The following is a 26440-nucleotide window of genomic DNA, read 5'->3' as shown; positions in this document are numbered from 1 at the left end:
ACTGTAACACATTCTACATTTCCTTCTCTATGTACAGTGTGCTTTGTCTGTATACTGCACAAGAAATACTTTTCACTGTATAATAATACATGTTGTGGAGATGCCGGCGTTGGACTGGGGTAAACATGGTAAGAGTTTTAACAACACCAGGTTAAAGTCCAACAGGTTTATTTGGTAGCAAATGTCATTAGCTTTCGGAGCTCTGCTCCTTCGTCAGATGGAGTGGATATCTGCAGACAGAGTGGATATCTGCAGATATCCACTCCATTTGACAAAGGAGCAGGGCTCCGAAAGCTAATGGCATTTGCTACCAAATAAACCTGTTGGACTTTAACCTGGTGTTGTTAAAACTCTTACTAATAATACATGTGACAATAATAAATCAAATTCAAATCAAATCCTCTGAACAACTCTGCCATTAACATCCATACCCCTCTGTCTCCACATCCTTCCAACCTTTCAAGACAATCCTTTCAAGTTTTCGTTCAATATTTATCAGCTCCCTCAGTCTCAGCATCTAATTTTTCTCCCCATGCCCCTTTGAAGTGTCTTGGGGCATAGTTTTCTATCTTGTTGATAGTGTCTAGTGCTGAAAAGCTCCCTGAAGTCGATGGGGATAGTGAACTATTAATAATGCCTCTGTTTCTAACTTGCAACAACTGAAGCACAAACTATGAAGCTAAATGGGCTGGCCAAACTGTCCAAGACTAACATTAGACAGCTTGCAGAGATTGGGGGGGGAGCCTTTAAAATGTTCGTTAGATTGGAAAAGATTCTGCTGCATGCCCACCAAAGCATTGGGATTCTTTGATAAAGGAAACCTTCTCTGAGCTCTTGTCACCACTTCATTACTTTATACACCTCTGAAATCAGTAGCAGTGCTACATTCTACAGTTTGACCTCTGCTATACACATGTACCATTTGAGTTTTACTTCCCATTTCATCTTTTGCAACAAACTGGGTAGGCATAGGCCATTAACAAAAACAATGCACACCTATGTAAAAAAGCCTGTTCACCCATGCACATAAATGGAAGCAGACTGTTCATGAATGCAGGAACTGAAAACTGGGGTGGATTTCTCCAGCTGTTTACACCAACAGGATTCTCCCGTCCTGCTGCACTGAATGGAGATTTGGCTGAGCGCCAAATTCTCCGTCCTCTCTGGCAGCGACGGCAGGGCGTGAACAGCTGGAGAATTCCAACCCTGGAATTTTTGTTTAGCTTTCAGTTCTCTAAAAGCACCACTAATTGAGACTATCGACAGAGTTAAGGCAAAATAATCAGAGGTGACACAAAGAAAACAGTGAGTTGTCCTAATCTGGCATGCTCTGCCTGAGAAGGAACTGGATAAGTCCTTGAAGGGGAGAACAGACAGGACCACGAGGAGTGCCCAGGGGAATGGAACTAAATGGATAGCTCTATCAAAGAACATGCACAAACATGATAGCCTGAATTGCCTCATCCTGTGCTGTATCTTTCTATGATTGGATTTAAAGTTGGGCAATGTGATCACCGTAATCTAATAATTCAGCACTCCCTCGTGACTGGTTCAACATGATGGAGTCATCTGCATGTCCTCTTAGTTGTGAAAAGCCCGGAGTCAACTGACACCAGAAAAGATAGAAAATCAGAGAGGCAATTAAATTTTAAAAGCACATGTTCCTATACATTGGAATTGGGCAAATCAAAAGTTATTAGTTTGAAAGTCAGTCTTCCAATTTTATTTTTTTAACATTTGTTATGTAAAATTGTAAGCCCAGTGATAAGTACAGCTACACAGAAGAGTTTAATAATCCTGGATAAAAGCAAATTACTGCGGATGCTGGAATCTGAAATCAAAAGAGAAAATGCTGGAAAATCTCAGCAGGTCTGGCAGCATCTGTAAGGAGAGAAAAGAGCTGATGTTTCGAGTCCCGATGACCCTCTGTCAAAGTTGATGAAGTTTCACCAAGTTGACAAAGGGTCATCTGGACTCGAAACGTCAGCTCTTTTCTCTCCTTACAGATGCTGCCAGACCTAAGATTTTCCAGCATTTTCTATTTTGGGAGCTTAATAATCCTCCTGTGTTAGAGTCATTACGGCACAGAGAGTGGCCACTCAGCCTCTTCAGTCCATGCTGGCTCTCTGTAGAGGAATCCAATCAGCCCCATTCTAGCCCCATAACCCTGCACGTTTATTTCCCTCAAGTACCCACCCAGTTTCCTTTGGAAATCACTGATCATACAATGGATTCCAGGTCACTCCCGCTTGCTGTGTGAGTGCTTGGCGATACCAGTAGTGTTCAAAACACAACTGGATGCAAGCTTGGGTCCATTATACCATTCAAACAGGAGATTCAGTGGGATGAACGGTCTTTTCTTGTGTTCTTCTGAGTTATATTGCATTTAGAATGATAAAGCTGTAAACTGTTCCAGCACCATAATAAAAGCTGGTCCATCAAAGTTACACTGAACCATTAACTTGTGGAGATTCTGCCTCGGATTTTTATTCATTCACAAGATAAAACATTTGGAGTTCTTATATCTGCTTTTCCAAAGAAAGCACCATTGTTGTATCAGAAAAATTTGACATTTCAAAATTTCCCCTTTTATTTTCCCAGGCGGTTAAAGTCTATTAGGTAATCAGAACATGTACTTGCTTTCCTTTTCCATATGATCTTTTATTTTATATTTAAAATATATTTTAAACTGAGGTGGTCAGAATATCACACCTAACATATCAAGCAATTTCTTAAGCGAGAGTAATGTACGTCCTGTATAATCATACTTCAAAATAATTTAAAACTATTTTAAATCAAACAAGCTTGGAAATGTTTTGATACTTAAACCTTTATTGAGTATAAACATAATATAAAACTCGACACACTCAAAGACTTGCTATTGCTAAGTGGGGAAAATTTGTGAAATTAGTGTTCTGACCAACAACAAAGTCTGCAAAACTGAAGATATGATTTGGTTATTATGTGTCACAGTGAAGCCTGGAACTGTGCTTGACTCATACTCTATTTATATTACAATGAATCCTCTTTCGTGGAGGCATAGCTTTAACAGAATGAGATGGCAAACACATTCCCTGCAGCACCGAACATCATTGCACAAAGTGCCAATGGGCAGGGAGGGTGACTCTAATGTTAATTCTCATTTTATTCAGTGGATGGGAAGTTTCAGGAAGTAGCCCATAGACAGAATCCCTATGTGGTGAACACAACTTCCATGCAATGTTGCATGTGAGGTTAAAGTCGCCATGGTCCCAGAGGCCCATAGGCTGCTCTCCCCTTTGATGGTGGTGATTTAACATGAGGATCACCACACCTCCGGTGAGGGGCAAGGTTAAGAAGGCGGGCCTTCAGGACTAACTTCAGCCAGTACGGAATTGAACCCACACTGTTGGAATCGCTCTGCATCACTAATCAGCTGTCCAGCCAACTGAACTAAACCAAAATGTAGCATGTGCATAATCATGTATGCACAAATGCTTTAAAGTCACATGTGCATACTTGTCAAATGCTGCAAGCAGTGATCCATGTTTTCCCAAAATATTAACAACGAGGTTTATAATACCCTCAGTCTTGTCATATAAATGGGGTTTTGGGTTGACTTTAGAATGCCCACTTCTACATATTATGAAGTCTAAAAGCTATTGAGAGGCTTCGAGTTAAAAGGTGCCCTTTTTGGTCAGCAAGGCCACAAACCATGGGCCAAATCTGTGCTATATGATTCTGTAAAGTCACATGTTAAAGAGTTCAACTCCATAGAACACAAAACTTGAAAGGTGTTTATTTTCCAGATTCTGTTACGTCATCAAAAATGATGGGAGAAAAATAAATTTTTTTTAAAATCAGGAGCTCTTCAATAATTCATCATTCTGACTGCATAAGATTGAAAACGATCTCCCACCTATGGCATCACACCTAGAGAGACATAACCGAGAGTTCACTCTCTTACTGAGTTTTACTTCTTTCTGGGATTTATTGTGCATCTACTCCTTCGATGACCAAAGCCTTTTGTCTATTTCACCCCATTTTTCATGGAATCCCGACAGTGCAGAAGGATGCCATTTGGCCCATTAAGCTTGCGCTGACTCTGACAGAGCATCTTACCCAGACCCACCACCCTGCTCTATACTTGTAACCCCACATATTTACCCCATTAATCCCCCTAATCTACACATTTTTGGGCATTAAGGGCCCAATTTTACCATTGCGTCACGCCCATTTTCGGGCGTGAAAATTTGGTAAAGTCGGGCGTGAGGCGATTAGCACGATCCGCGCCCGCACAGATGCCCACTTTATCATAGGCCCGAAAATGGCCGTGATCCGAACTGCATCCGAAATGGGTGCAACGACGATTTAAATGCATTTGCATGCATTTAGATTGAATTAATGGACTGCCCGCCCAACTTTACCAGCACTTCCCCCTTTACCATCGCGTTCACCCGTCCAGATTCAGTGTGAAACAGACATGCTCAGCAAAGGTCTGTTTCGGGTGCTCCAGCTTCTGAAAAGGTAAATTCAGAGCTTTCAGCGGCTCGCTAACTCAGATCGGGGGTGGTGGAGGTTGGGTGGGTGGGGGGGGGGGGGGGGGGGAGGCGCAGTCTAGATCATTCTCTGGTGAGGGGGAGGGAGGCGGGTCAGATGTATCTCAGGAGGGAGGGAGGGAGGGAGGGTGGGGGGGGGTGGCGATCATTCTCTGGTTGTGGGGGGGGGAGGGAGGGAGGCCAGGTGGATCTCTAGTGGGGGGAGTAGGGGGGCAGAGGCAGGGGAGACCGCTGCTACTCTGCGGGCGATTGGTGGGGGGAAGGAGGGATTGCTGCCATTCTGCGGGCGATCGGAGGGGGGGAAGTGGGGCAGAGAGTCGTGATCGGTCTGGGTAGCGGGGGGGGGGGGGGGGGGGGGTGTGGGTGGATAAGGGAGACAGTTATGTTGTGGGGGTGGGGTGATGTCTGTGGGGGCCATCGCTCCCGCTTTTTGCTCCTGGGCCGCTTTATCTGCTTTTTGCGGCCCGGGAGCACTGTGACAGGGGCGCGTTTTTCAATTTTTTTTTCCACTGCACATGCGCAGTTCAAAGTTCCAATCAGACCAGCAGCGTTTTGGGCGTGATAAGCCCCGCCCAAAGTGTGATTCAGACTCGCGATTTTATTTCAGGCTAAGTGCTTTTGGGAGCGCCTGAGAACAGTTTTCCAAGTTGGATCTGAATTGCGCCCAGATTTAGCACCTAAAATCAAAATGGCAAAATCGAGCCCTAAGGGACAATTTAGCATGGCCAATCCACTGAACCCGCACATCTTTGGAGTGTGGGAGGAAACCAGAGCACCCGGAGGAAACCTACACAGACACGGGGAGAACGTGCAAACTCCACACAGACTGTCACCCGAGGCTGGAATTGAACCCGGGTCTCTGGCACTGTTTCGACCTATGATAGCGTAAAGTTAAAAATCCAGAAACAAAATCTCAAAAATACACATTTAAACTTTAAGCTCATGAAAAATAAACAAGACTCCTCACGAATCACAGTATTGACACTATGGAGTTCAATAGAAAATACAATGCGCAAATCTGTCAGCCTTTACCTTATAGTAACAGATTTGCCTCAATTATGTCGAATTGACTTTAAACGCTGGCAATAGACCAGTTTGTCTTCTTTACAAGATGCAACAAGATATCACAAATTGAAGAATACCAAGAGCTCTGGAATGTGCAGCATACGTGATAAATGACTCACCAGCTCATTCCATTCATAGCACAAGGCATTTCAGTCATCTACTGAATTTAACAGTAATTCACTGCAGTGCAGGATGCCCAGCTGAAAGAAACAGCTGTAAATGCATTCTTTCTATAAACTTTGGAAAATAGGGAAGCAGAAGAAAGCACAGAATTTGAAATAAGTTTGGTCGAATTTCTCACCAATACGCTGCTGCAATTAATTTACCAAGAGCTATGCACAGATCAGAATACCTGATTAATCAGCAAGTAAGGGGGAATGGTTAGAGGAGAATTTTATCCTTGGATCAGGCAAATGTTTATCTGAAGTTGACTGCACACTCGAGGGTAAATCATGAGGATTTAAAGGGCGTCTCCCTGGAAACAGCATCTCCGATGGTTGCACATTCGAGCTGAGAAACTGTTTGAGAAATGAGTGCGATCTGTGTTCCGTGTAAGATCTGCTGTATATGTCTTATATGCTTATGCATTAATTGCGTGGTGTCCTTTGAAGGAACAGTGTTTCTAAAATAATATCATTGGTGACAGGATTTTGTATGGACACGGTTTGGAGTGAACTGAAATGCTTGTACCTTTTTCCCTACTGCCTGTAATCAGTGTGGTCTTTGGAGAGGAATGTGTGTGTGTTTTTCACCCACAACGTGGAGATGCCGGCGTTGGACTGGGGTAAACACAGTAAGAAGTTTAACAACACCAGGTTAAAGTCCAACGGGTTTATTTGGTAGCAAATGCCACTAGCTTTCGGAGCGCTGCTCCTTCGTCAGGTGGAGTGGAGAAATGCTCACAAACAGAGCATACAGAGACACAAACTCAATTTACAGAATAATGATTGGAATGCAGTCTTTACAGATAATCAAGTCTTGAAGGTACAGACAATGTGAGTGGAGAGAGCATTATGCACAGGTTAAAGAGATGTGTATTGTCTCCAGTATTGTCTCCAGTATTGTCTCCAGTATTGTCTGCAATTTTGCAGAATCTCACTGGCTGTTCTGTCTGGAGACAATACACATCTCTTTAACCTGTGCTTAATGCTCTCTCCACTCACATTGTTGTACCTTTAAGACTTGATTATCTGTAAAGACTGCATTCCAATCATTATTCTGTAAATTGAGTTTGTGTCTCTGTATGCCCTGTTTGTGAGCATTTCTCCACTCCACCTGACGAAGGGGCAGCGCTCCGAAAGCTAGTGGCATTTGCTACCAAATAAACCTTATGGACTTTAACCTGGTGTTGTTAAACTTCTTACTGTGTTTTTCACCCACCACAGTGTTCAATCAATTTAAATAACAGCAGCATACCGTTGCTGATTTAAATAAAGAGGATTATTTATTCAAACATTCACCCTGAGAGTGTAAAGCCCTCACCAATCACTCACATGCTTGAGTAAAAAAATACAGCTAGCGAAAATAGTGTCCTTTCACAAGTTGTAAAAAGAATAGTTCATAATCCATGTGTCTGGCTCCTTGTAAGAGAGTAGTCATTGCATGCATGGTAAAATGTTGGATGATCAGCCTTGATTGTGATGAATGCCACAGCAGGTCGAAGGGCCAAATGGCTTCCTCCTGCTTCTATCTTCTATGTTTCTATCTCCATTCCTGAATTGTCGTAGATGGGTTTACAAAGCCAAAGTAAGATATCAGGATTATTGCAGGATTCTCTTGAAAAGATGAATGTTCAGGTTACAAAGCAAGCAACTTGTGGTTTTCATATCAGAAGATGCAATTTCTTCACACGTAGACTTGAATTTGGGAATCAGGCTGAGAGGCTTTTTAAGGTTATGCAGCTTCCAGATTCTTAAAGGCAAAGATGACACTGTCTTTTCCTGCAGCTGCTGTCTCCTACAGTGTTCTCTGCAGACTTACCAGTTCCTTCTGGGCCTTCAGATAAACACTTGTTATCTCCAGCCAGTTTCGGTCACATGACCAATATTAGTATTGTCGAACCAGATGATTTGGGAGTCCGAAGCCATTGCTTTACTATGCAGATGGATAATAGCTCTTCACAGCCAATTGTGGATAATGAGTTTTCTGCAGTTTTCCTTTTGTTGAATTGTAAACTTGGAAAAGGAGTCTAGAAGTTCAGTGAAGTTCAACCCAGCGGGTTGCTGACTGGATATGTTAAAGGGCAGTCCCTCACCCAGGGTGGTTCAATTAGGAAGCTTGACGTAGCCCTTGTTGAATTTGCAAAAGTCACCTGTCCTTTGGCAGCCGTTTGGTCATTGGTTAGCATCCATTTTAAAACATAAAGCATGGTTGCAGAAGCTTCCAAACAAGCACAGTGCATGTTTAAAGTGATGACTAGGACATGCCTAGAGCTGTATGGGGGCTTGCAGAGTATTTATGGTGAGGCCTAAGGAGCCCTGATATTGGGTCTCAGGCCTCATTGTAAGAGAGCTGTAACCCGTTGGCTAACAGCTGCAGCCCGCTGCAGAGAAATCAGGCTGTAGTTAGTGTTGCAGTGGCCCTCGGTAAGTGGGTCCTGAATGGAGGAGGGTTTGACTGTGCAAGATAATGCTGGACCATGGGTTGTGAGAGCGAAGAGATGGTCAGAGGGGTAGTGATAATTGGGAAGTTTTTTAAAATGTGGGGTAGGGAGGAGCACTGCTGCATCTCCCAGCTCCACATTCAAGTAAATTAATTACCTTCCTTATTACAGATGTTTCAGACAGCTGGTTTCCCCCAAGTGCAACTCGCAATAGTACCAGATGCCATCTGCTTTTGTCTAAGCTACAGTACATAAACAAATATTTATTCCTTTCAAACAAGGAATTTCTAATAAAACAGGCCCTCGAATTGCTGTGCTATCAGATTCCTTGGTATTAAAAGTAAATCTTCTGTGCCATCTAATTAAATAAACAGCTCTGGTCCATTGAACTTTAGTGATTAAATCTCTTTCGAGTAATCGTTATTATTGACTGACTGTTCTATTTACTTTATTGTCTAACCTGACAATCCAACTGGATGGCAGATTACCAATTTTCCATAAAATTACTGCAATGCTACTGATGGGTGAAGCTGTCTGACACTATTTGACTTCAAAGGATTCTTTCAGCCACTTAATCTCTGGAACTCTGACAGAGCGCTTTACTCTGCTTAAGTCTCACTCAGAGATAAATATTGCAAGATCCCATCGTCTAACCTAAATATTTTCTCATTGCATCTTTTACAAGTAACCTTTCAAAACATCTTATTGAAAGTTACCCACTCAGGAAAATTATCTGTGAAAGTGGATACTTTCATGATCTTGCCCATCTTAAGTTGCAGGATTCAATATTTTAGAACACAGGCTCACTTCCCACTTACTTCCAGAAGAGTCAGAGAGGGCCTTCTGCAATAGAACCTTTTTCTGTGTTACTGTTCCCAGATCTCCCAGTTCCCTATTCAACAAGGTGCTTTTCTATCTCATTCTTGCCTCAATAAAGGTCACGCTCCCTCCCTCCTTTCTTGTTCCAATAAGGTTTCCTACTCAATAAGCTTTCTTTTTCTGCTTAACAGAGCATTTGTCCATTATCTTCTGTCAGTACTGTTCAAGGACTTTCCCCTTACTGTGAATACAATCTTCTCCACCAGTATATGAATGAAATTCCCTGACTTATTTGTAGCATTTATTGCCCATCTCTAAGTGACTATGAGATGATGATTCTGAGCTGGCTTCTCAAACTTGCGGCAGTGCAGTGAAGGTGCTCCCACAGTACTGTTGGGTAGATTTCCCAGATTTTGACATAGCAATGATGAAGGAATGGCAATGTAATTCTAAATCAGGATGGTGGCTGACTTAAAGGGGAACATGCAGGTGGTGGTATTTCCATGTACCTGCTGTCTTTGTCCTTCCAGGGTGTAGAGCTCCAGGGTTCGGGAGATACTGTTGAAGAGGTCTAGGTGAGTTATTGCAGCGCATCTTGAAGATTGTACGCGTGGCAGCTACATTGTGTCGGTGATGGAGGTAATGACTGTTTTAGGTGGTAAGTAGAGTATAGATCAAGAAAATTAATTAATCAGGAGCCTGTACATTGTTGATCAATTTCTAGATGTGCATACATGTCCTCGCTGTCTAATACTAGCTCTTGGTCCTCAAATTCCTAAAATTGAGAATTCATCCTCATGTTTAAATCTCTTTATGGCCTTGTTCCTCCTTACGTTTGTAATCTCTTTCAGGCCAATAAATTCCACACACCCCCACCACAGAATTTACAGTTCTCCTGACACTCTGGCTTCTTGTGTATCACCTCCTCCTTTTCTCCCAAAGGTGGGGGCTGTACTTTCATCTGTATGTGATCCACACTCTGCTTCCCAAATGTCTCTGACTCTGCACCTCCATGCAGATCCTTCTTATCCAAGCTTTTGATCACCCCTCTAATATTTCCTCCTTTTGATCGTCATGCATTTATTTTCTGATTACGTATCTGCAAAACACCGAGACATTTTCCTACCTCAAAGGCACCAAATACATGCAAGTTGTTGTTCAGGAGTATTCTCTAACAATAGAGACAAACTGTTTGCTTCTTTTCGGCAGTGTGTGGACCTGCATATGTTCAACATTTAAACAGTATTTCAGCCACCAGACAAACCTTATCCTAACATGTACAGGCTGAATCTCCAAAGGCCTGTTATTGAATTGGCGAATGGATCTTTCGAATACTGGCTTTTCCTTCCCCCACCATGGATAAAGGGAGATTTCTCTTCAGCTCCTTGAGCTGAAATCAATTTTTAAGGCAAATCTACCACAGTATCTATGAGGATATCATTTCTGAGGAAGAACAAAGTGACTCGTCAGATGATTCCCGGAAGGAAGGAACCGATGAGAATGCGAGTAAATTTCAGTTACATTCCTTGGAGGTGAGGAGGATCCAGTTGAGGTGTTTAAAATAATTTTTTGATTTATTGTCATATGCATTAGTATACAGTGCAAAGTATTGTTTCTTGCGCGCTAAACAGACAAAGCATATCGTTCATAGGGAAGGAAACGAGAGAGTGCAGAATGTAGTGTAACAGTCATAGCTAGGGTGTAGAGAAAGATCAACTTAATGCGAAGTAGGTCCATTCAAAAGTCTGATGGCAGCAGGGAAGAAGCTGTTCTTGAGTCACTTGGTTCAAGACCTCAGACTTTTGTATCTTTTTCACGACAGAAGAAGGTGGAAGAGAGTATGTCCGGGGTATGTGGGCTCCTTGATTATGCTGGCTGCTTTTCCAGGGCAGAGTCAATGGATGGGAGGCTGGTTTGCATGATGGACTGGGCTTCATTCTCAACCCTTTGTAGTTTATTGTGGTCTCGGACAGAGCAGGAGCCATACCAAGCTGTGATACAACCGGAAAGAATACTTTCTATGGTGCATCTATAAAAATTGGTGAGAGTCGTAGGTGACATGCCGAATTTCCTTAGCGTCCTGAGAAAGTAGAGGCGTTGGTGGCTTCCTTAACTATAGCATCGGCATGGAGGGACTAGGACAGGTTGTTGGTGATCTGAACACCTAGAAACCTGACGCTCTCAACCATTTCCACTTTGTCCTCATTGATGCAGACCGAGGCATGTCCTCCACTACTCTTCCTGAAGTCGATAACTATTTCCTTTGTTTTGTTGACATTTAGGGAGAGTTTTTGTCGTCGCACCAGTTCACCAGATTCTCTATCTCTTTTCTGTACTCCCTCAGTCTCGTCATTGTTTGAGATCTGACCCACTGCGGTGGTGTCATCAGCAAACTTGAAAATTCGAGTTGGAGGGGAATTTGGCCACACAGTCATAGGTGTATAAGGAGTATAGTAGGGGGGTTAAGCCTTGTGGGGCACCGGCCTTGAGGATGATCATGGAGGAAGTGTTGTTGCCTAGCCTTACTGAACGCGGTCTGTGGGTTAGGAAGTTTCGGTTCCAGCCGCAGAGGGAGGAGCTCAGCCCCAGGGCATGGAGTTTGCAGATGAGTTTTGTAGGAATAATGGTGTTGAAGGCTGAGCTGTCGTCAATAAATAGGAGTCTGACATTGTTGTCTTTGTTATCTAGGTGTTCCAGGGTTGAGTGTAGGGCTAGGGATGATAGTCATTAAGGCATGCAACCTGAATTTTCTTTGGTACCGGGATGATGGTCATCTTCTTGAAGCAGATACGGACCTCAGAATGGTGAAAAGAGAGGTTAACAATGTCTGCGAATGCCCCTGCCAGCTGGTCCGCCCAAGATCTGAGTGCTCGTCCGGGTATCCCATCTGGGCCAGTTGCTTTCCATGGGTAGACTTTCGAGAAGGCTGCTCTGACGTCTGTGATGGTGACCTCGGATACAGGTTTGGCCAAGGCTCTGGGGTGGAGGGCGTGCTCTCGCTGACCTCTTGCTCAAAACAGGCATAGAATGTGTTGAGCTCATCGGGGAGGAGTGCATTGGTGCCGGCGATTCTACATGCCTTCATCTTGTAGCCTGTTATGTCTTGCAGACCTTGCCATAGTCGGTGGGAATCCATGTGGCTAGCCTGGGACTCTAGCTTGGTCCGGTACTGTCTTTTGGTATCTATGATAGATCTCCGTAGATCATATCCGGATTTCTTGTATAGGTCAGGGTCGCCCTAATGCCTCATACCTGCAGTCCTGTAGGAGATCATCCAATTCCTCAGACCAACATTGTATGACATTCTTTAAAGGATTCTCCTGTTTTGGTTTTTGCTTGCAAGCCGGGAGCAGGAGCATAGCCTTGTGGTCTGATTTGCCAAAGTGTGGGCGGGCGATAGAGTGGTAGGCATGTTTGATAGTTATGTAGCAATGGTCTGGAATGTTTGGGCCTCTGGTGGAACAGGAGACGTGTTGGTGGTATTTTGGTAGGACACTCTTGAGCTTGGCCTGATTGAAGTCCCCCGCCACGATGAACAAGGCCTCAGGATGTTTCATCTCAAGGCTACTTGTGGTTGTATATATTTCGTCCAGCGCGGTCTTCACATCCGCATGGGGTGGATGTAAGCTGCTGTCAGGACAACAGAGGTGAACTCCCACGGAAGGTAGTAAGGGTGGCATTTTTGTGTCAGGTATTCTAGGTCCGGGGAGCTGAAACTTGCCAGTGTTGCTACATCTAGGCACCAAGAGCTGTTGATCAAAAGGCAGACCCCACCTCCCCTAGCCTTGCCTGCGGCCGTATGGAGGGATATGATATGTTATACAAAGAACTCAGAACAATAAATTATGGGTGTAATTCTCTCAATTAGCCTGTGCGTGGTGGGTTTGGTAGTGGGTGGGCACAGTGACTCTAGTGGGAGCCAAAAAATCAGAAACCCACCAGTGTAAAATCACGTTACAATTCTCCTAATGACCGGTTAATGGCGAGTTGCTCTTCCTGCTGGCAGATCGCGCAAATGCCATTTGCATCACTAAAATGAATGCTCATTAAAATAGCTGTCCGTCAGCATCCCATTTGGGCCTTTCAAACTTGCGTCACTCCAGCGGGATTTTATGTTGGTGTCAAACCCAATTGCTAATGTTTGGTGTGCACAAGGCAGTCTACAATTTATCAGAAACTTCAAGATGAGTGTAACAGCTTTCTGCCATAGCATTGCATTGCTCCTGATGCGCTCTCCATCACTCTGCCGGGCCAGACCGGTTCCTGCCTCCATCTCCATGCCGAGCTGGTCTTCATGGACAGCACCGTGCTGCTGGAACCATGAATCCTCCTGTGTCACTGTCTCAGATCAGTACAGTGCCTGGGGTTAGTGAGTATAGGAGTCCCTGTGCCCCTGATAAACAGAGTAGTATTTATCTGGAAAGGACTGTGCAGCCACTGCAAAGATCCAAAGTTCAACCAACTGGGAGAATTGGGGCAGCACGGTGGCACAGTGGTTAGCACTGCTGCCCCACAGCGCCAGGACCCAGGTTCGATTTCCGGCTTGGGTCACTGTCTGTGTGGAGTTTGCATGTCCTCCCCATGTATGCGTGGGTTTCCTCCGGGTGCTCCGGTTACCTCCCACAGTCCGAAGATGTGCAGGTTAGCTGGATTGGCCATGTTAAATTGCCCCTTAGTGTACTAGTTAGAATAAATGCATGGGGTTGTGGGGATGGGGCCTGGATGGGATTGTGGTCAGTGCAGACACAATGGGCTGAATGGCTTCCTTCTGCACTGTAGGGTTCTATGATTCTATGAATTCCACCCATTCCACTCTCTAATCTTAGAATTTGATCAAAACGGTTGAAAGATAGTACGGATAAAAATTCTTAACTTAAAGGATTGCAAAAATGTGAAATGCATTAGTTCACTGGGTACAGATACAAAGTCAACTGATGTGTTTATAGACAGATAGATCAGAATGACTCAGCTCAGGAGAGCATGTACTCTGTGCTGATTCTATGAAAGAGTATCCAATTAGCCCCATTCTCTTACTCTTTCCCCAGAGCCTTCTAAATAACCCATCTTCAAGTATTTGTCACTCCCTTTTGAAGGTTGTCAATGAATTTGCTCCCTACACCTTTAGGGTAGTGCATTCCAGATCATCACAAAAAAATTCTCATCTCTGCTAAATGGAACTAATGATCCGTACAGATATATACATTCATAAAGAATACTACATAGAAGTTGGGAGCATTAAATGTCCACAAGGCTCAGGGAAATGTAGGAAAGACAGATTAGACCGTTCAGCTCCTTGAGCCTGTTCCACCATTTGTTCTTGGCTGATTGATGTTTGCTTTCTATCTCTTAATACCTAACAAAAATCCAGCAATCTTCATCTTTAAAAGTTTTGAACAAAGGGCTGGATTTTTTCACTGTTTTTGGCAATTGTTAGCGAGCAAGAATGGAACAGCAAAACATTTGTAACAAGGGATTACAGTGGAATCTACTTGCATCCATTTTCCACCTTTAAAATGCTTCTCCCAAATATTCTGGTTGAGTCTCCTGCTCACTAAATCGGAACTGGTCTTAATCACACTCAAAATTAGAGGCAGTAGCATAGGAGCTCCTTGGAGATGGATTTGCACTGTGAATTCCTCCTTATTAAAGTGTAGCAGCTGCTGGAATCAGGAGATGCAGACAAAACTGCAAAGTTTGTGACAAGAAATTTCCTTTCTACAGTTGGGAAACACTTCTTCAAGTGGTATTTTACTGTTCTGCACACGGCCACCTGCAAATGCTTCGTGTGCTTTGGACCATTTGCAGATTTTTAGACTTTTGCTCCCATTATTCAGTCATTCTCAAGAACAGCCGTGGCATTTGCCCATATGCCCTTATCGTGCATGGGGAATAACACTACAGGATGGTGCGAAGTAGTACTTAATGCAAGAAGCTTCATGACATGCTTTCACTGAAGCCTTCTCAAGTCACAAAGCAATAAAACTCAAGAGGAGTTCTGCAACAGATTTATGATCTGTCCTGTCACATCACTGGTGAAAATTACCCTACTAAGCTTCGCTGCTAAACAGCCTATTTTATTCCTACGTCATAAGTGAATTGGTGGGATAGCTTTGAGGATAGGGGAGGTGGTGGTGTGCAGTATTGTCACTGGACTAGTAATCCAGAGACTGCAATAGTGCCCTGGGGACCCAGGTCCTAATAGTTAATGGTGGATTTTGAATTTAATAAAAATCTGGAATTAACAGTCTAAAGATGACCAGAAAACCATTGTCAATGGTCGTAAAAACCCACCTGGTTCACTAATGAGCTATAGGGAGGGAACAGCAACAGTCCAATGTAGGCATATGCACAGAATCATAGCTTACAGACAATACAGGACATAACCAGGAATGGTGATGGTAGTGTCTGGAACATTGTGCCATCACCGGTGAGACAGGACATAACCAGGAATGATGATGGTAGTGTCTGGGGGCTCACCGGTGATGGCACAGTGATATACAGTTGGGAGGGAGTTGCCCAGAGAGTCCTCAACATTGGCTCTGGACTCCCTGAAGTCTCATTGCATTAGGTTATACATGGGCAAGGAAACCTCCTGCTGATTGCCACGTACCACCCTCTCTCAGCTGATAAATCAGCACTCCTCCACGTTGAACACTACTTGGAGGATCACTGTGAGTGGCAAGGGTGCAGAATGTACTCTGGCGGGTAGACTTCAATATCCATCACCAAGAGTGGCTCAGTAATATCATTACAGTTGGCTGAGTCCTAAAGGGCATACAGGCTAGACCAGGTGTGCAATAGGTCGTGAGGGAACCAACAAGAGAGAAAATCCTACTTGACCACATCCTCACCAACCTGCCTGCCGCTGATGCATTTGCCCATGACAGAATCGGTAGGAGCAACCACTACACAGTGGAGACAAAGTTGTGGCTTCATACTGAGGATACCCTCCATCATGTTGTGCAGCACTACCATAATGCTAAATGGGAGAGATTTTGAACAAATCTAGTAACTCAAGACTGGACAACTATGAGGTACCATGGGCCATCAGCGGCAGCATAATTGTACTCAACCATAATCTGTAAACTCATGGCCCAGCCCACCTTCCACTTTATTATTACCACCAAGTCTTGGGATCACTCCCGATCATTAAATCCGCCTTTGTTTGGGACCCTATGATTAATTACCTTTGCTTAACTTCCTGTTCATCATCATCATCATGCAATCAAAGTAAGGCAAAACATTGTCAATCATCAGTAGAGTGATGGAGGGGTCAACAGTGATATCAAGCGGCATTTGCTTTCCAACGACCTGCTCACTGACGCTTGTTTGGATTTTGCTGGGGTCACTTAGCTCCTGATCTCATTATAGTCTTGGTTTAAACATGGACAAAAGAGCTGAACTCCAGAGGAGAGGTGAGAGTGACTGCCCTTGATGTCAAGGCAGCATGAGTGTGGCATCAAGGAGCTCTGGGAAAACTGGAGTCAATGGGAATCAGGGGGGAAAGTTCTCAGTTGGTTGGAGTCATTCCTAGGACAAAGGAAGATGGTTGTCATTGTTGGATTTCAGCTCCAAGACATCACTGCAGGTGTTCCTCAGGGTAGTGTCCTAGCCCCAACCATCTTCAGCTGCTTCATCAATGATCTCCCTTTCATCATAAGATCAGAAGTGGGGACGTGCACGGATGATTGCACAATGTTCAGCACCATTCGCAGATACTGAAGCAGTCCATGTCTAAATGCAGCAAGACCTGGACAATATCCAGGCTCAGGTTGACAAGTGGCAAATAACATTCGTGCCACACAAATGCCCAGCAATGACCATCACCAACAGAAATGAATCTACCCACCACCCCATGACATCCAATAATATTATTTTTGCAGAATCCCCACTATCAATGTCCTGGGAGTTACCATTGATCAGAAACTGAACTGGTATAAGCATATGAATACTGTGGCTACAAGAGCAGGTCAGAAGCTAGGAATCTTGTGTCAAGTAACTCACCTCCTGACTCCTCAAAGCCTGTCCACCATCTACGGGGAACAAGCCAGGAGTGTGATGGAATACTCTCCATTTGCCTGGATGAGTGCAGCTCAAACAACACTCAAGAAACTCGACACCATCCAAGCCACTCACCAACCTGACTTGGAACTATTTTGCAGTTCCTTCACTGTCGCTGGGTCAAATTCCTGGCACTCTCTCCCTAACAGCCAGGGTGGATGTACCTGCACTACATGTGCTGTGTGGTTCAAGAAGCCAGCTCACCACCACCTTCTCAAGGGTAATTACAGATAGGCAATAAACCTAGCCAGCGACACACACATCCCATGGTTTAAAAAAAATAAAGTGTCTGTCTTTAGTAACATTTGTTCTTACACTGTGTGATTTTTTGAATAGCCCGTGTTCCTTTTAATAACAAGAGACATCACCCATTATTTTCTTATTGTGAACTGAAGTAACACAGAGGTAGAAACAGAGCAGTACTGGCTCCACACTGTCTACTCATTATTCAATTAGTTTCATTTGTTCTTACAGAAGACCTATTATAATTTTCCACACTAAAATCATTTATCTGAAGCTCCCGTTAATTTGGATGTCAGACAAAGCAGCTTCAGTTTGCTTTCTCCAAAGACAGTTTTATATTGCTTTAGAGGCTCCAAAAGAATAGCCTTTGAAACAAGACCGTTGACCTCTGAGTATTCCAGCCCATTTCTACTGCACTTGTTACAAGACTTGTAACAAAACACTGATTTGGGAGGCCATTCTATCTATCTAACTCATCCTAATCAACATCCTACCATATCAAGTAAATGTCTCTTGCGTGATTCCAGAGACTTGGCCTCTAAGTGCTGATCATGATTCTTGGCATCAAGTCTTCTTTTCATTTTGCATCTATTTCCCCTTGCCCTGAATTCATAGATCAGCCTGGAATTGTGTCAAAATTGACTAATTCTATTGCATTTTGCATCTTACTTACCTCCAAAGGAACTGCTCCCGTTTCAAAGAAAGAGCCATTCATGAGACAACAGCAAAGTTGTGTAGTGTTCACATCCTTTATGGTAAGCTGCCATTGGCAGGAATATTCGACCAATGGCATAGAACAAATATCATAGCCCCCGAAAAGACTTAACATGGGGGGTAGCTTTTGGTAATATGGGGGTTAAGAGTTTGTGAGGGCCTTCAGATAAAACAGGGGCCCCCTAAAGGAGGTAGCCCTCTCTCCTTTCCCGTTTGAAACCTGGGCAGTGTTATCTTCCAGGTTTCTGATTTGTCGACAGCCTCTGTCCACTTTTCAAATAATTGTGGCCATTCCCTTCAGTAATTACGCACCCAAGTGCCAACAAACCCTCTGCTGGGGTCCACAAAATCTGTGTACACTAGAACTGTCCACAGTCTCCAGAATTGAAATTATGATTTAGCTATGAGTTAAAGTTATACTGTCACCCAACAATAACTCTTTTCCACTTGGCATTACCCACAGCATAAATCCATCTCCCACCACCTGATGTCGCTTTTAGTGCTCCAACACCTTGAATAACCTTGCTGTCACGTACATACGACACTTAAGTAAGTATAAACATTTCTGTGCATCTAATGTATTTATTTTTTTGGTGTTTTCCTCGTAAAGGTCATGCACTTTTGAAATTCAGTTGACCTGGTGGTGTCTGAACTTGAATTGCTCATTTGTTTTCTATCTCCCTCTTACTATGTCAATTGCTCCATCTTAGGAAAATGTATTGAAAATATGACTGCAGAGCTACCATCACTTCTGGACAGTCCAAAACTGTTAGGTTTACGTTTGGTAGATATTGTAACTTTTACATTCAGGTGCAAGGTACACTGAGTTTCACAATTTTGGATCCAAATGATGATACAAAGGATTCAGAGTAAGGATGGGATGGCAGTCCAGGCAAAGCATATCTTTTCTAAACTCTGCCATGTCTTTACAACCCAAATTTCCTATGTGCCATTCACATGCACATTTAGGCCACCACTCCAACCTTTATTTTCTCTTGGGTGTTTCTCTCTCTGGTGGGCTTCTTTTCCTGAGTCTCCGAATCTATCCACAACTTGTTCCGTGGTGCCAGGTTTCATATAAAGGGTGACAACACCACCATCCAGCATTATAACTCTATAACTGCCTCCATGTTGTCAGACTGTTTGGCCAGCTTTAACCTTAACATTTCGTCACGTTAAACCATGGGAAAACCGAAGTGGTTGTATTTCTCCCCACTCGCTTTTGCCTCCATTTCCACTTTACGCCTTTCCCGTGATCTCAGATTAACCAGGTATCCCACAGGTATCCTGTGCTTGCTGACCTCCATTTGCTCGTGCTTTCAATTCAACCTTCATAATCTGAAGTTTGAATCCCTTCAAGGCCTTACTATCTCCACCTTCCAGTCGTACAATCTTCCAAGAAGTCTGGGTTCCACCAACTCTGGCATGCAGTGTAATTCCCCATTCTCTTCCTCACAACATTGGAAGCCATCTCTTCAGGTGTGTAGGACTTAAATCTCTGTACCTCTCCACTTATTTACCCTCATATAAGACCAGCCCCACCCCACCCCACCCTTTGACAAAGCTTGGTGCTAATTTATGTCTAATTGCACTTCCAGGAATGATCTTGGGATGCTTTTCTATATTCAAGGCGTTATATAGATGCGCCTTATCATTGTAACAGGATTGTCACAAATATCAGAGCTATTTGAGCTAAACAACATTCTCACTGAATTGGACAATCAAACTGTATAAATTACTGATAATCCTGGCTGGAATTTCCCAGCTATTCATGCTGGGAGGATCTTCCGGTCCCGTCAACGGCACACCCCCTTGCAGGTTTCCCGGCGCCGAGGGGTGCATTCAATGGGAAACCCCGTTGACAATAGTGGGACCAGAAGATTCTGGTGCGGACCAATGACGGGCTGCCTCTGCTGCCATGAAACACGTGATGGGTTGCGTAGAAAATCCCACACCTTGTGTCTCGCAACACCTTCATGCATGCTTTCTTACACTTTTGAATATAATAAAGGGGCTTGCAAACTGGTATGACAAATAAAAGGATTTTAGACTGGAATCAGAACACAATGTGGGAGAGGGGGTGGGGAAGAATTTAAATAGCGCTGTGATATGCAGACTAAGTTTAACTGCAAGTCAATTCTAAGGAATCTCAAATAATTAAAGCAAAACTGCGAGATGGCAAATTCAGCCTCTGTAACTGGAAGGATAGCTGTCTTCTCAATGTAATAAAGCAATGAAAGAATGAGCAATTCACAACAATCTGCACATCTAACTGAATACAAACTCAGAACGGTGTTCCTGCACTGATTTTTCATGTTTTAACAGTCAAGAAGAGAAGTTCAAAAGGTCCTAAAGTACTTGCACAATTTAGGCTTTACACTTTTGGTCGACTTGATTTTCACACTGAAACATATCCTGAATGTCAGCGGACTCAGTTTATGAGGAAAGGTTAAGACATGAGTCGATAAAGCTGCCAACACTGCACCTGTTATTGGGCACTAAGTACTGAACTAAGCCACCCAGTATAGTGGGCAGGAAGCCAGTACCCATTTTCAGTCTGCACTGACCCGCCAGCAGCCATATTGAGAAAGCAAAAAAAAATCATCTCATAACCACCAGTGAAACAGATGCTAGTACCTTAGCATATGTAAATAAGAAGCCTCACGCCCGTTTGAACTGCAAGGATGATTTGCCTAGAGTATCCAGAAAAGTGTATAGCTGAAGGAAATTTGATTGAGGCATTTACAAAAATAAAGAGACTAAACTGCATCAGTGTGGAGAGAGCACTGCATAAAATTAGGTTAGAGGTCAGCAGGTTCTTCTTGGCAGTAGAATCACTGACCTCTGGAACACGCAGCCAGAAGTTCAGCACCTGCACACTGACACACATGCACACTTGTCTCAATTCTAAGATGTAGGTTAGACTGTGAGGAAGAAGAGTTGTTATGCAGTGTGTCGTAATGACTGGGAACTCACCACCTACGAGGGTGAGGGAAGCAGAAACAATCAATGATTTCAAAAGTACATTGGCACTAGAGGGAGGTTATCTTGATGGATGAGAAGGCTATAGTAGGGCTGAGATGATTTGATGGAATGGACTTGGGCTGAATGGCATCCTGCCATGCTGCAATGACTGTATGATTTTTGTCCATCACACTTCAGGCATTCATCTGCATACATGTAAATTTGTGTGTTACACAAGTGGCTAAAACTAACTCGCAGTTTATACTGTTCTTAGGTTTTTTTAGTGGATGTGGGCGTCACTGGCAAACTTAGCATTTGCCCATACCAAAGTACCCTTGAACTCATAGAATCCCTACAGTGCAGAAGAAAGTCATTTGGTCCATCGAGTCTGCGCCAACCACAATCCCACCCAAGCCCTAACCCTGCATATTTGCCCTGCAAGTTCCCTGACACTAAGGGACAATTTAGCATGGCCAATCAACCTAACCTGCACATCTTTGGAGTGTGGGAAGAAACCAGAGCACCCGGAAGAAACCCACACAGACACAGGGGGAACGTGCAAACTCCACACAGACAGTGACCCGAGGCCAGAATTGAACCCAGTACCTGGCGCTGTGAAGCAGCAGTGCTAACTACTGTGCCACTGTACCACCCAGAAGGAGATCATTCAGCCCATCAACCCTGCACCAACAACAATCCCACTCAGTCCCTATCCTCATAACCCCACGTATTAACCCTGCTAATCCCCCGACACTAATGGGCAATTTAGCATGACCAATCAACCTAACCCGCACATCTTTGGACTGGGGAGGAAGCCAGAGCACCCGGAGGAAACCCACGCAGATACGGGGAGAACATGGAAACTCCACACAGACAGTCACCCTAGGCTGGAATTGAACCTTGGTCCCTGGCGCTGTAAGGCAGCAGTGCTAACCACTGTTCCACCGTGCAGCCACTTTTTATTATTTATTCAAATCACAGGAGGTGGGTGTTGTTGGCTGAGCCAGCATTTATTGCGCATCACTAATTGCCATCCAGAAGATGGTAGTGAGCCACCTTCTTGAACTGGTGCAATCTCTGTGGTGTAGGTACATCCACAGTGCTGTTGGAAAGGGAGTTCCAGAAGTTGCTCTAGTGTACCCTGTAGATGGAACACACGGCCGCCACTGTGCTTTGGTAGTGCAGGAAGTGGATGCTGAAGATGGGGGATAGAGTAGCAATCAAGCAGGCTGCTTTGTCCTGAATGCTTTGTTGAGCTTCTTAAGCGTTATTGGAGCTGCACTCATCCAGTCAAGTGAAGAGTATTCTATCACATTCCTGACATGTGTCTTATAGATGGTGGACAGGCTTTGGGGAGTCAGGAGGTGAGTTACTCACTGCAGAAATCCCAGCCTCTGACCTGCTCTTGTAGCCACAGTATTTATATGGCTAGTCCAGTTCAGTTTCTGATCAATTGTAATCGCCAGGATGTTGACTGTGGAGGACTCAGTGCTGGTAATGCCATTGAATGTCAAGGAGTCAAGGATGTCAATGAGATTCTCTCATTTTGGAGATGGTCATTGCTTGGCACTTGTGTGGGGTGAATGTTACTTGCCACTTATCAGCCCAAGCCTGAATGAGTCCAGGTCATGCTGCAGATAAAATCAGACTACTTCAGTGTCTGATGTGTCCCGAATGGTCATGCAGTCATCAGCAAACATTCCCACTTCTGACTTTATGATGGAAGGAAGGTCATTGGTGAAGCAGCTTAAGCTGTTTGGGCCTAGGATACTAACTATCTGGAGGAAATCCTGCAGTGATGTCTCAGGGCTGAAATTATTGCCTTCCAACAACCACAACTATCTTCCTTTGTACTCAGGATGATTCTAACTAACGGAGAGTTTTTCCCCTGATTCCCACTGATATCCATTTTTCTAAGGCTCCTTGATGCCAAACTCAGTCAAATGCTGCCTTGATGTCAAGGGCAATCACTCTCACCTCTCTGGAGTTCAGCTTTTTTGTTCATGTTTGGATCAAGGTAGTAATGTTTTTTGTAGACAGGCTGTATCTGGGCAATGTTCCACATTGTCAGGCTGATGCCAGTGCTGTAGATGGATGTGAAAACGCTTAGATCTGTCCATTGCTTGCTGCTTCTGCTATTTGGCAAATAGTCCTTGATGTAGCTTCACCAGGTTGACATCTCATAGAAACCCTACAGTGCAGAAAGAGGCCATTTGGCCCATCGAGTCTGTACCGACCACAATCCCACCCAGGCCCTACCCTCTTATCCCTACATATTTACCAGCTAATCCCTCTAATCTACGCATCTCAGGACACTAAGGGGCAATTTTAGCATGGCCAATTAACCTAACCCGCACATCTAGGCCAGAATTTTACCATCCCATCTGCCACAGGAATCAGAGTGGGCGAGGGGCAGAAAATGGAAAGGTCCATAGACCTCTGGTGGGATTTTGTGGTTTTGGGACGAGTGAGGCCGCTTTTAATGTTTAGATCTGCCAGGTGCTGCTCCTGGTATGCTGTTCTGCACACTTCATTGAACCAGAGTTGATCGTCCAGCTTGATAATAATGGTAGATTGGGGTATATGCTGGGCCATGAAGTTACATGTTCTAGTTGAGTACAATTCTGCTGCTGATGGCCTACAGCACCTCATGGATGCCCAGTTTTGAGTTTCTAGATCTATTCGAAATCTATCCCATTTAGCACAATGGTAGTATCACATAACATGATGAAGGGCATCCACAATGTGAAGATGGGACTTTGTCTCCACAAAGCTTGTACAATGGGCACTCCTATGAATATCACCATGGATAGATGCATCTGTAATAGGTAGCTTGATGAGAATGAGGTCAGGTAGGTTTTTCCCTCTTATTGTTTACAGCTTAGTCAGTAGTGCTGCTACCAAGAAACTCTTGGTGATGGACATTAAAATTCTCCTCCAGTTTTATTTTGTGCCCTTGCCACCCTTAGTGGTTCTTCCATACAAATTAGGAGCAGTAAGCCACAGCCCCTCAAGTCTGTTCCACCAATCAATAAAATCATGGCTGATCATTTTGTAATCTCAACTCCACATCCCAATCTGCCCTGATAACATTTCAGCTTTTGCTTATCAGGAATCTATCTAGTGCTGCCTTCGAAATATTCAAAGACTCTGGGCGGGGTTTTCCGGCTGCGCTTACCACAAGACCGGAAAATCCCGCCCGAAGTCAACGGACCTTTGCTTGGTCCGTGTCCCACCCGCTACGATTCCCATGGTGGGCGGGACAGGAAAATTTCACCTTCTGCTTCCACCACCTTTTGAGAACGAGAGTTCCAAAGACTCATGATTCTCTGAGAGAAAAACATTTCTCCTCATCTCTGTGAATCAGGTGGGTTCTACAGTGATATAAAAGCAAAATACTGCAGATGCTGGAAACTGAAAATTGTGGAAAAACTCAGCCAGTTTGGCAGCATTCACAGGGAGAGGAAACAGCCAACGTTTCAAGTCTGTATGATCTTCCTTAGGTTCCACAATGGGTAGCCTGTCTACCTCACCAGGTTATCATCCAGGTTTGAAGTTGCAAATTACCCCCTCGCTCTTTTAATACATTTCGCATTTCTGTGCATTATAAAAGAAAGAGCTAATTACCCATCAGGAAATCTCTCCCTCTCTGGTTGTCATGAATTTCTCTTCATCATGACCATTCTATCCTCTCTTTCCAATGTTCACATATATCACTGTGGCAGTGCTGTTCCATTCCTCCCAAGATGCAAATAATGATTCAGTGTTCTTGGACCCAAAAACTGGGTTTTGACAAAGCCAAAACTGGTGGCATCTCTACAGGTTTCAGTTTCCTCTGCAAGTTGCACCCTTTCTGATGTTAGCAGATTGAAAACTCTTGACCCCAAAATGTTCACATCCTCAACTTGTAGCAAAAAGATTGGTAGACGTTTGCTTCACGGTCGAGGGGGTAAAGGAGGCTGTAGAGTTGTGTTTCATTTTGATAAAAGTTGTTATGTGCAGGTCAGTATTTAGGTAAGAGTTCTTCCAGTTGCAGAAATTGTAAATGTATTAACATAGAATGCCTTCGTCAAGTACTTCAAGTGAAATAACGAACAAAAGAAAATTCACAAATGTGTTTATGATGGGTTACATATAGTGACCAGAAGAATTCTTACCCCATTATTATAGTTAACAGCATTATACCTGATGAAAACTGGACTATGATCCGTCAGGGTAACGAGCAATCTCAAGGCGTAAAGTGGCACTGGATCAGGTTCCATCAAAATCTGCTCATATCTGAAATTAAAAAAAAACATCTTAAGCAGAGTGGAAATCAGTATTTCTTCCTTCTCTTCTGCCTCATGAGGTTCACTTGACTTATACATATATATATATATATATATATGTCCTTCAAATTGAATGGACAAAATGTCTCTCCTCGCAGGCAGTGTATATTACTCGTTACTGCATTTCCCAAGGACAATGTGAAATAACTCCTCAGAAACCAGATTCCCTTTATTCACTAACTCAATTCCACTCCGAAGAGTGCTTCAGGTACAAAGTCAGAATCAGGACTGTCAGTAGACTTGACACTCCCATATTTATTTATATACAGGAGAGGCTCTCTGATTGGACAGGTCATTATGGCTTCAATCAGGGAGGTCATACTCCAAGTGGCCGACCTCATTAAAGTCATTACACAAGATTTCTCATCAATAGTACATCTGCAGCCTAAAATATTACAACAAATTGTGTTATAAAGTATAAAGCAATCCCAATCATTCTATTGGACTACTATGCTGGCTGGGAAATGGATGGGGTGGTTCCCTGTTCACAAGAAAATTCATATTCTTAGTCCCGGAATAAGTCGTCTCACAACACCAGGTTAAAGTCCAACAGGTTTATTTGGCATCACGAGCTTTCGGAGTGTTGCTCCTTCATCAGGTGAGTACAATGAGTCAGGTAGGACTCACCTGATGAAGGAGCAGCGCTCCAAAAGCTCGTGATACCAAATAAGCCTGTTGGACTTTAATGTGGTGTTGTGAGATTTCTTACTGCGCCCATCCCAGTCCAACGCCGGCATCTCCACATCTTAGTCCCGGAGTCCAAGACCGGATCAGTGCAGGCAATCTTGTGGCGGTGAAGTCCGAAAGAGTGATGAGAGGGACGTGGGGGCTTGATGGAAAGAGTTAGGGAACAACCATGGGGTGCAGACCTTCGGTCGGGCTGGGGATGGGCACGATCGATGCGGTAAGGGAGCCCTTGATGCAGACAAAGACTCCCTTACCATTCCCTTTCCCACTCAAGGCCCAAGTCAGGTGACCTACCGGACTTCCCTTATGTCCCTGAATTCTTCCTGCCACCTTGAAATTGAGGCCATGTGGGAAGCTGCCCCTAAATGGCTAAAACTGGCCATTTAATGGCCTCAAGTAAGGTGAGGACAAGTGGGCTG

At 44.0% G+C, this 26440-nt stretch overlaps 1 protein-coding gene across 1 annotated transcript in view; it reads right to left on the bottom strand.

Moving 5' to 3' along the window:
• The window catches only part of ulk4 (unc-51 like kinase 4), a 381891-nt gene that overhangs the window by 151575 nt on the left and 203876 nt on the right, over positions 1 to 26440 (bottom strand). Inside the window, exon 30 of the mRNA XM_078229306.1 lies at positions 25192 to 25284. Within this exon, the coding sequence (XP_078085432.1) occupies positions 25192 to 25284 (93 nt within the window). The remainder of the gene's footprint in view (positions 1 to 25191; positions 25285 to 26440) is intronic.

This window comes from Mustelus asterias, chromosome 2, assembly GCF_964213995.1.
Source record: "Mustelus asterias chromosome 2, sMusAst1.hap1.1, whole genome shotgun sequence".
Taxonomy (NCBI): domain Eukaryota; kingdom Metazoa; phylum Chordata; class Chondrichthyes; order Carcharhiniformes; family Triakidae; genus Mustelus; species Mustelus asterias.
This window is presented reverse-complemented; position numbering and strand designations above follow the sequence as displayed.